General features: G+C 37.2%; 1 protein-coding gene across 1 annotated transcript; it reads left to right on the top strand.

The window, feature by feature from the left end:
* The first annotated feature begins 5,619 nt into the window (after window positions 1–5,619).
* On the top strand, window positions 5,620–10,300 carry PRG2 (proteoglycan 2, pro eosinophil major basic protein). The gene is made up of 6 exons (XM_074273472.1): window positions 5,620–5,939; window positions 6,324–6,445; window positions 7,130–7,395; window positions 9,121–9,252; window positions 9,658–9,769; window positions 10,107–10,300. The coding sequence occupies exons 2-6, from the start codon at window positions 6,385–6,387 to the stop codon at window positions 10,163–10,165; spliced, it is 630 nt and encodes a 209-aa protein (XP_074129573.1). The 5' UTR covers window positions 5,620–5,939; window positions 6,324–6,384; the 3' UTR covers window positions 10,166–10,300.
* The last annotated feature ends 575 nt before the right edge of the window (window positions 10,301–10,875 follow it).

The following is a 10,875-nucleotide window of genomic DNA, read 5'->3' as shown; positions in this document are numbered from 1 at the left end:
GGACAAGCTTAGATTAAATTATTTTGGCTACATACCATTCTGCTGACTCAAGTTGAGCTTGCTGTCCATTGAAACCCACACATATTTTCCAGCCAAATTGTTGTCTAAAAAAGGTTTTCCCACCCTGTACATGTGAAGATGATTTTTGGAACCTAAATGTAAGATTTTACACTTATCTATCACATTTCATCTTATTAGATACAGACCAGTGCTCTTGTCCATCAAGAGCTTCCTGGATCCTCATTCTCTTCCGGTGCATTGGAGATCTTTCTCAGCTTGATGTCATGTGCAAATTTCATGAGTATGCTACTTATTCTTTTGTCCAAATCATTAATAATCAGTTAAACCATATAATTGAGAACCCTTATAATTATATTTACAGTTCTTTAGGCAGATGCTTTTTTAAAACAACAACAAAAACAGCTCCTCTTCCATTCCTGAACAAGAGCCCACCATTCCCAAATTTTAAACTGTGGTCTAGAATTCAAATTTCTTTTTCCAACTCTATATTTGTTCTAAATTGTTTACAAATTTGGGATTATCTTCTAAAGTTCTTGTCCTTGATTGACAGTAATGATAAAAACCTGATTCAGTTCTTTAGTTCCTCATTCAATCAAAAAGCATTTATCACTTACCTTTTATCTACTAGGCTAGGCTCTAGCAATACAAAAATAAAAACTACTTTATTATTTTTAGCAATCCTTTATGCAATATTATTTGTGTCTATATCAATCTCCAAAACAGATAATCAAGTTTAATTAGTTTGGGGAAGGTAGCTATCATTGAGCAGCAAGATGGTACCATGTACAGAGTTATGGGTCTGAAGTTAGGAAGACTTGAATTCAATTATGGCCCCTGCTACTAGCTTCATGACATTGGACAAGTCACTTAATATTGTTAGTTTCCTCATCTGTAAAATGGATTGGAAAAGAAAATGGTAAACTACTTCAGTATCTTTACCAAAAAAAAATCCTAAATGGCTTCATGAAGAATCAGACATGGCTGAAACAATTGAACAGCAACAAAATCTATCATATTCTGGCTTTGTAAAGAAACTCCTTAAATTGAAAGCAGACAACTTTCCTCCCAATCCACTCACTTTCCTTTCTCTACTTTATATTAGACACCTTCCATTCAAAGTAACTGGGGGTGGGGCAAATCTCTGGTAGTGATCCGCATTCCCTTTCTGTTCCCTTGGGGTATTTAAGATTTCCTCAGCTCTTTAGCTAGGTTAATGGGCATTGAAACTACTTCTCCCCTTAACCAACTAAGTCATAGTTGAATTAATAAGAATATTAGCTCAGATAATTAGAGATAAGTGACACAAAGCAAACAATACAAAGATGGAGAAGATTGCAAAGGACAACAAGCTATTCATTAAACAACACTGGTGTAATCTTGTTCAAGTTAATGGAGATATCTTTTTTTTTTTTTTTTTTTTTTTTTTAAAGCATTCCTATCCATCCCCTCTAGATTTGGTCAAAAGTGGAGGATAGTTTTTGAAAAAAAAAAGTTTTAAAATTGTTTTAACATGTAATTGGAGGAAAATAAAATTTTAGAAATTAGAAAAAAGTAGAAAGCAGGAATCAAGAGGTCAATGAAGCCCAGTAAAAATAATATTTTATTTTTATAACAATTCAAACATTACAATGTATTTCTCTCATGATGACACTCAAGACCCAAATTTGATTATCCTCATTTGATAGACTGAAACAAAGCCAGGGGAATGTCACATCACGAGTTAAGCATTGTAGCCATCCAAGCCAGTTATCTTAGCTCTAGGGCCAGTGTTTTTTCAGTCTTACTGACAAGTTTGAAGACAGAAGAAGGGTTTAACTATTGGCTCTGACATTTACTAGCTGTGAGATCTCAGGGAAATAATATTACTTCTCTGGTTCTGTTTATCAGTAAATGCGGGTAGTATTGCCTATTGTGCCATCTTATAAGATTGTTTGGAGGATCACATAATATAATACATTTTTATGGGTTGGTAAATTGTTAAGGACTTATACAAATATAAGATATTCATGATCAATAATGATCCAAATGACAGTTACATTTATTTATTTTGTACCTCAATGGAGCTCTACATGTGATTTCATTGGTGCAGAGACTTGCTGAAACAGTGCAGACTGAGATGCAGCCATATCTATTAATTCAGTATTGGCCATGTCATGTGGGCATCCACACAGCAGGCAACCACACAGTCCTCCCTTTTACTGAGTTCCATGGACCTGGGTAGATATCAGAGGAGCACACAAGATGGCCAGTGATTAAAACTTGTTTTCGTTACATGTTCGGCCTGTCTTTTTGTCTGATGGCAAGTTTCACACTGCATCTCTGGTGTAAATCTTGTTACAGCTCGCTCACGCCAGCTCTAAGTCTCTCTATTGCTCTTTGAAAAATGTTCTACTTTTGTTTTCAACAGGCTGTGGAATTCTGTTTCTCCACGCCATTCAGCATCACCTGGGGAATATTATTATTAAAAAGATTATTATTTTCAAGGAGGAGTCTGGGATTTTCAATAAGTATATAGGTTGACAAAGGCAATGGATCTCATTTTCCTTCTACTATTTAGTATTGTTATACTAGTAATAAGAATAAGGATCCATTCCCTCTTTCTAAAGATGGTAGCTCAAAGATGGTGGCAGACCTCTAAATTTGCTAAGGATAAGAATGCACATACACAGAGTTACTTCTTTAATGAATCTATTTAGGGGATGTAAGTGGACAGTGTATCTATCTAGAGAATGAAAGAATTCTACTTTTGCATCTATTAAATGGCCGGAATAATATATTCCAAGCAGGCTTAAAATTTTGCACACAAAATTCAATGAGAGAATGAAGAATGTATACCTATCTTCCCAACCTTCTTCCAGGGGCATAGTGAGGATCAAATGACTTCAAATGGAGAGGCAAGAACTATGAAAAGCCAAAGACTACATGGTCAAACAATTAGGGTATTTTCCATCAGGTCACCTCTCTAAGGAACAGGTTTCCCCATTGTGATATTTCTGTGACCTTGTATACTTCAGATGGCAGTCATAAAGCCAATTTAAAGCAGGAAACTAAAAGCTAAGCCTGAGGTCAAGGTTTCAGTTGAGGCTCTAGAGCAATCAATGGCCCATTAAGTTTTGAGAGAATGGGAAAGACAATGAAAGAGAATGAAAAAGTGCCTCTGAAAATTTTCATTTACAGAATCAGAAATGAAGACTAAGGTGAACGGACTAGCTTGATATCACATAGCTGGCGAGAGAGAGTGATAGAATGGAGCCTTCTGCCTCCAAACTTTTTTTTTTAACTTTAAAGATAGCTTCCCATATAATCAGGTCAAATTATAAAAGATCTACTCCTTTGTAATTTTCAGATAATAATTTAGAGCTTGAAAGTTTATTAAGTGTTTTACATATCTATCTATCTATCTATATCTCTATATATACATACACACACACACACATATACACACACACACACACACACACACACACACACACATATATATATATATGCTATTTGAGTCTCATTGCTTAGGGGTGAGATGTGTCCATTTTATAGAAGAAGTTATCAGTGAAGAAAAAAATTATTAGGGGAATGAATTAAGCCCAGGACTTTCTGATGCTAAATTCAATATTTAATCCAATATTTCATGTTAATTCTCAGATAACAGTTTGGCTACTGCCTCCTGTAATGGGTCCTGAGGGTTAATGCTGCATTGTGACTGGATAAAATTGGTAACAAGAAGACCTAGATACAAGAACCTCCTATGACACATGCTGGACTCTGTGAACCTCGGCAAATCATCCAATCTCTTAGTATCTCAAGAAACTCTTTAACACTCTCAGTTACAGAAAAGATGCTGATCTACAGTGGAAGAAGAAGGTCCTTACCAGGAGCCCCTTAAACTGATGAAATCATGGGTCTGTTAAAAAAAAAAAAAAAAAAAAAGAAGTGGGTTCTGGTATCATTTCAGTGGTGCTTTCATAACAGGTCAGTGGTATTCTCCAAACCAGTAGTGCTTTGTGAGGGCCTGCTGCCTTTCCAAGGCTTCTAGTAAAGGAGAATCCATTCCATCAGTTCAGTCTCACAAAGCAATGCCGGATAATTCTAGGTTCAGGTAACGGTCACGGCCATGATCACAAAAATGAACCATGTCTTTTCTTTCATAGCTTGAACTGTAGGTGAAAACTGTCAGCCCATGGGCAGGACTTGAGACCTTTTCAGGCTGAGATGGATGCTGAGTCTTGGAATCCTGAATAACTTAACAAAATGTGAATAATACTTTATTTTTTATTTTTCCAAATACATGTAAAGAGAGTTTCCAACGTTCATTTTGGTAAGACTTTATGTGCCAAATTTTCCTCCCTCCCTCTCTTATGTTCCCCCGTCCAAAACAGCAAGCAATCTGACATGTTAAATTTGTGCAATTCTTGAAAAAATATTTCCATATTTGTCATGTTGTGCAAGAAAAATCAGACCAAAAGGGAAAAAACCACAAGACAGAAAAAAATAAACAAACAAAAATGGTGAAAATATGATGCTTTGATTCATATTCAGTCTCTGTAGTTCTCTTTTTTAAGGATATTTTTCCTTTGGGACATTCGATAGAAGTATTCTTGGTTTCGCTTGGAAGCCAGTCACAGATTCCAAACCAGTTCTTGTAACACAAAACACACCAGCATACTTCACACTTGTGAAGCTGACTGAAAAGAGCCTCTTGCTAATGGATTGAAGGCCTGAGGTTTTGAACTTATATGAACTTGCATACTTTGCACATGAAACATCTCTCAACAATTCCTATGGCCAGAAACTCTCTGCCTTGGCTCAATAGGAAAATTAGAGAGAGTGTAAATAATTAAGAAACACTCAGTCCAGCTAGTGGAGAATCAATTCAGAGAACAATCCTTCTAAGAGTGATTCAGTTGAGTCATCTTATCTGAAAATGACTGATACAAATTGCCATTCATGGACCCATTCCTTTTTTGTTGTTTTTTTTAGCATCGTCCTAACCAATTCTATTTTTTGTTATAAATTTAGCAAACATCAACAAACATTAATATTTTACTATGTAAAGATCAGAAAAAGGATCTTAGATCTGAAACTTGAAGTTCTCTTGAGTAGTTTTTAAAGTGTATGTTAAATTTAACATGACAAAATTGCCCATCTGTACCCCTTTTGAACTTCCTTCAACCAATCAGTCAGTCAATATTTATTCAACACCTAATTTGTTCCAGGGACTTGCTAAACACTAGAATACTCTTCTAAGTATTTAAAATTCATTATTGTACTTTCCTTTCTATTCTTCTTCTTTCATATAACTGTCATTTATATACTCCCCAACCCAACTCTTCCACTCAATCCAAAAAATCTTCCTTTGAACAAATAAGAATAATTAAGCAAAACTAATTCAGACATTATCCATGTCGTGAAATTCTGTAATTCTAGTCTATCACTGAAATATCTACCAAGGAAGCATGCCTCATCAGTAGTCTTTTGGAAGCACGATTTGATTGATCAGTGCATGCCCTCATTCCTTTTAATTTATGTTCCTAAATTTGTTTTGAAGAGTTAGCAACAATATACTTCCTACACCTGACTGTACAAACACCTGAATCTAACTTCTCCACTTCTCTCTCAAGATTGTTCATCCTTCCATGGGATAGAGGGATATGGTATTCCCACATTATGTTGGTGCTAACGGCAAGCCATCACTAAGACAGACCGAGGATTGACTCCATTAGTCTTCAAGGGCAGTTGAAGAGGAAAAGCTTCCTTAAAAAGGGAATGAGGAACTCTGCTGGTTATCAACTCATCCTTCCTCATGTCTGGGGCAACAACTCTTTCCCCATTGGTCACTTCCTCCAAAATTCTGATATAAGGACTGTCCATGGAGCTCAACTGTTCAAATCTCTTGAGAGTTTGGGTCCCAGATTCCCAAGAAGGTAAATATTTCCCTTGCAGTAGAAGGATGAGGGACCGTGGGACTTGCCTGAGACAAGAGGCTTGGGAAAAAGTCCAATGAGAATGTCTTCAGGGCTAAAATGACCACTATCATCTCACTCACCCTGGAGTGGAATTACATTGCTTCCCTATTTTCCGGCTCATTTTATTGGGAAGTGAATTCTTCATTCCATTGTGGAAGGGTCTAAGAACCTGGAGGTCCTGGGAGGGGCAGGGTGAATTCTGGAAAAGGGAATATCTATTCACGCAAATTTTTAGAAGTCCCCCCCTTTTCATTATTTCTTCTCTTCTCTTTTTGTGTCTTTTTGTGTTGCACAGCTCAAAGTTTATTTATTCATTGTGTAAAGTTTTTTATTCTTTATAAGGATTTTTGGAGAAGCCTTAGATAGAAAAGGACAAAGGTTGTTCTCCAGGGATTGAGAAGAGATGAAGTTCTGTTTGATCCTCTCATTGGTCCTGTTAAGGACAGCCTCCTCCTTTCATTTGAGTAAGTTCCTCATACCTTATTCTTCCATTATTTTTTCTCTTCTTTCCTGTTCCATATGGGCTCAAACCTAGATCTTCACCTTGTCCTTTTGCCAGACTTCTAAGATCAACAAGGTGGGTACCTAATGGTATTGCTTTGGGAGTGAAAAAACCTTAGAATCTAACTCTGGGTCTGCCATTTACCTTCATGACTATAGGCAAGTCACAGCCCTTTCCTCGACCTTAGTTTCCTTATCCGTAATAATTGCATTGACAATACCTGTCTCACAGGATTGTTGTGAGGAAGCTACAGAAGAGCTACAGAAGGGGAGCTATTATTCGGCTCAGATTTTAGTTTTCTGTCAGGGACTCTGGGCTCTTCTCTAAGAGATAGATTCACCCTATTTTTTTTTGGGGGGGAAGGCCCAGAACATTTTTAGTCTTTTAATGAGACTCTCAGCTCTTCTGTGTCTTCCTTCTGAAATCCTACAGTCAGGAAAGATCTATCCACTCACATATGCTATAAGTTGGGATAGTTAGCTTCCTCTAACACAAAAGGGGAGCTCTCTATTAACTAGATAGAGTTCAATTTTACTAGACATACTAGATCTTGAAGCGTTATGAGCTGTCCATGGTTTCCTGAGAGAAAAAACAATGAAAAGAATAGGAGGGACAATTGTGGTCAGTTCTTTTTTCTTCATTCCAGAGAATAAGGCTTTCGAGATAGAAGAAGAACAGACACTGAATCAAGAACAAGAGATACCAGATAAAGAAGAGATCCTGGCCTCTGGAGAAGATGACTCCCGGAGGGAGGAAAAAGAGGCCACAGACTTAGTCCCAGTCCCAGCTACTAAGGAAAATGATAACGTGTCTTTCAAGGAAGAGAACCTTGTTAATTTGACAGGCATTCCCGGGTGCCAGAATTGCCGCTTTAAGCTAATCAGAGAACCAGCATCATTTAAGAAAGCTCAAGTAAGTGAAAATGTTAATCAGTGGAGAAGAGTTTAAGGAATAGTTAATTTTATAAGAAAGTTTTGGGATATAAGGAACTCCTCCCTTCCTTATTAGGTAATTTTCCATTGGGAAAGACCCCATATCACTGAAGATGGGTTCAGAGTAAGGAGGCAGGAGAGAAGGTGTTGATGGGAGTACATTGAGTGAGGTCAGGACTGGAACTATTATCAGAAGCAGGGAAACACAAAATGTTAGATTTGTTAAGGAAATATGATATGAAGATGTCTGATTGAAAAACCTCAATAGCGCATTAAATAGAAGAATAGAACTTTGGACAACAGAACCATCAGACCTGTAAAGTATATTAGACTATATTTTTTCAGAGTTAGAAGAGACTATAGAACCTCTGAAAACTGTCAGAGGTTGAAAATATGTTGAGAAAGAGACAGGGAGAAGAAAAGGGGAAAAAGAATAAAGTAAGAAGTACACAGCAGAGAACAAAAGAAAACCTACAAGAAATCAAAGATGGACAGTTATGACATACTTCTTTTATTATATATGCTTTCTTGCAATGAAAATTTTTGTAACATATCTTGAAGATTCCATGGTGTTCTGACAATTTTTTTTCTTTTTGTGTCCTTTTTCTGTATTTTTTTCTTATTTTGCAGATAAGATTCTTTTTTTTTTACTGAGGCAATTGGGTTTACAAGACTTGCCCAGAGTCACACAGCTAGGAAGTGTTAAGTGTCTGAGACCAGATTTGAACACAGGTCTTCCTGACTTCAGGGCTGGTGCTCTATCTACTGTGCCACCTAGCTACTCCCCTGCACATAAGATTTTTTAAATGAAAGTATATTGAGTTGACTTTAGAAATCATCTAGTCCAGGCTCATCACTTCACTTATGAGAATACTAAGACAGCGTTTAAGTGACTTACAAAGGATCAATAGATGATAACTAAAACAGAATATCAAAGATGGAAGACTACTTAAATATAGACTACTAGAACTTGGAAGGCCTCCTCAACTACAAATTATGGAATGTTAAAGTTGAAAGCAATAGGGAAATTGAAATCCAGAACTATTTGTATTTGCCCAATGTCAGGTAGCTATGGAGTGACAGAGCAAGGAGTGAAATAAAGACTTCCTGAATCCCATTTCATGACCACCCACCAAATTGTTCATTGTGGAAATGACAACAGTCAAGTTGCCTTAACTTGATTTGATAGAATATAACAGAAAACAAGTTTAAAGACCTAGATCTTGCCTTGTAAAACTGTAGCTTAAGGAAGACTGTTGGATTGACTTGGTTAGATTGCATTGAAGCAAATTTACTTGTCTCTGTTAATTGCTAGCTGTCAGTTCTCCTGTAGTCCCCTTTCCTTCCTAATTTACACAAGTTCTCTGTAAATCTTGAAGTATTTTTAAAGTGATGATATTGTCCCTCTGTATGAGTAAACTGAGAGAATATTATACAAAATATATGACAAACATGATGTGAACCCTAAAGAGCTTTACAACTTTTTACAAGTTATAATGCCTGTAATGTGGAGAGATGGTTCTATTTATTCTCATTCTCATCCCCATATATATAAATATATGTATATATATATATATATATATATGTATCTCTCTCTCTCTCTCTCTCTCTCTCTCTCTCTCTCTCTCTCTCTCTCTCTCTCTCTCTCTATATATATATATATATATATATATATATATATATATATATATCTTTTATATTTCAGAAAATCTGCAAGAGAACCTGTAATAGCTCACTGGTTTCCATCCATAATTTCAACTTCAATGATCTGATCCATAGAACATCTCAGGGAGTCCAACAGGGCCAAATTTGGATTGGAGGCTGTGTCACTGGTTTCGTAAGTGACAAGAATATGGCATCTGTTATGGGTATTTCTTTCTTGGATCTCCATTTAGGGGCCATGGTAACTTCTTAGTCTCAATCTAGGATGGGTGGCTTTTGGGATACAGCTGGTGATACTGTCTCCTTGATCTGCCATGGAGAATCAGAGTTGGGCTAGGAACCTTGTGGATGCTCTGAGATTGTGTATTAGGTTATTTATCTCCAACAGAAGTGATGCCTATAGATATGTCCAGAACTTTGCCTAACTTTGTCTTGCCTACCCAGTCCATACCCATTCTGGCTGGCAGTGAATCTGACTTTAGTAGGGATATATTGTGAGCCCACTCCCTGGTCTGTCTTCACTGCCTAGGGAGAATGGCACTGGGTGGACTTTCTCTTATCTCATACATTTTCCATGTAGGGTTTCAAGAAATGTTTCTCCTGGGTTGATGGAAGCAAGTGGGATTTTTCTAATTGGGCACCTGGTCAGCCCAAAAAATTTGGGGGAAGATGTGTGGCCTTGTGCGTCACAGGTGAGTAGGGGATAGAATCAGTGGAGGGATGTGGTTGGTAAGAGGTAATGGGGGGGAAGACTTCTCCATTTTGTACTCTTTGGCTTTTGCACCCTAAAACCACAGTCCTAGGACCTAAGGCCAAAGCACAAGAATAGCAGAAAAATCACCTGTGGTGGGTAGTCTTAAGACAACTTATTATTGGGAACCTCAATTCTATGGATTCCATTGGGGGAGAGATCTTTGGCTACTTTGAATCCCCTGTGATGAAAATGTAGTTGATGCAACAAAAAAGGAGAGAGAGAAAGGAGGAGGAGGAGGAGTATGGAGCCTTGAAGGCCTCCTATTTTCTTCACAGATGGCCGTTGGCGAAGAGTTAAATGTTGGCGAAAGCTGCCCTTTGCCTGCTTTGCCTGAACCAGGCTAATGTATGGATTTTCCAATGATTTCCACAGAGAATTCTCTGCAGACTCTTCTGTCAGTTCCCTCTCTTCCCCTTCCTGAGATTCCAGTTCCTCATTTGCAATAAACCAGAGTTTTTGAAATAAGAAATGGGCTCCTTCTTTGCTCTCTTTGCACCCTCTTCACATTGAGAAGAGGCTCCTATACTGACATGCACATACTGAGAAAGGGCCACTTTTTAAGAAGGAAAGGAGAATGCAAGTATTACGGTCAGTGACAAATGCAGATTTAGAGCTAAAATGGACAACTCTCTTTTCCTTGATTTCATATTCCTTGTTTCTAGCAGAAACCTAAAGGTCAGAGATGGAAAGGACCTTAAAATTTGTAAATTGTATGCCCTATGGGCTTTAGGGTGCTGGAACAATCCCAAGCACCTATGATATCTGAGAAGGAAGAAAACTTCAGTTCATCTAATCCAGAGGTCATTAACCTTTGGGGGTCATAGAACATCTTGACAATCTGGTGAAACCTATGGGACCTGAATTCAAAATATAATTTAAAATTTTTTATCATTGTATTATTTATTATTTTATTAGATTTTTAAATATTTGAAAGAAATGATAAATTTCATGTAAAGACTATCAAAAAGATATATTTGCCCCTTCATCCCAGTTCCTAGACTCCATGACACAATGGAAGTTGACTAGATTAAGACCTGTTTCAAC

Source organism: Sminthopsis crassicaudata, chromosome 6 (assembly GCF_048593235.1).
Source record: "Sminthopsis crassicaudata isolate SCR6 chromosome 6, ASM4859323v1, whole genome shotgun sequence".
NCBI classification, from domain to species: domain Eukaryota; kingdom Metazoa; phylum Chordata; class Mammalia; order Dasyuromorphia; family Dasyuridae; genus Sminthopsis; species Sminthopsis crassicaudata.
Note: the sequence above shows the minus strand (reverse complement) of the source record. Positions and strands in the feature narration are given on the sequence as shown.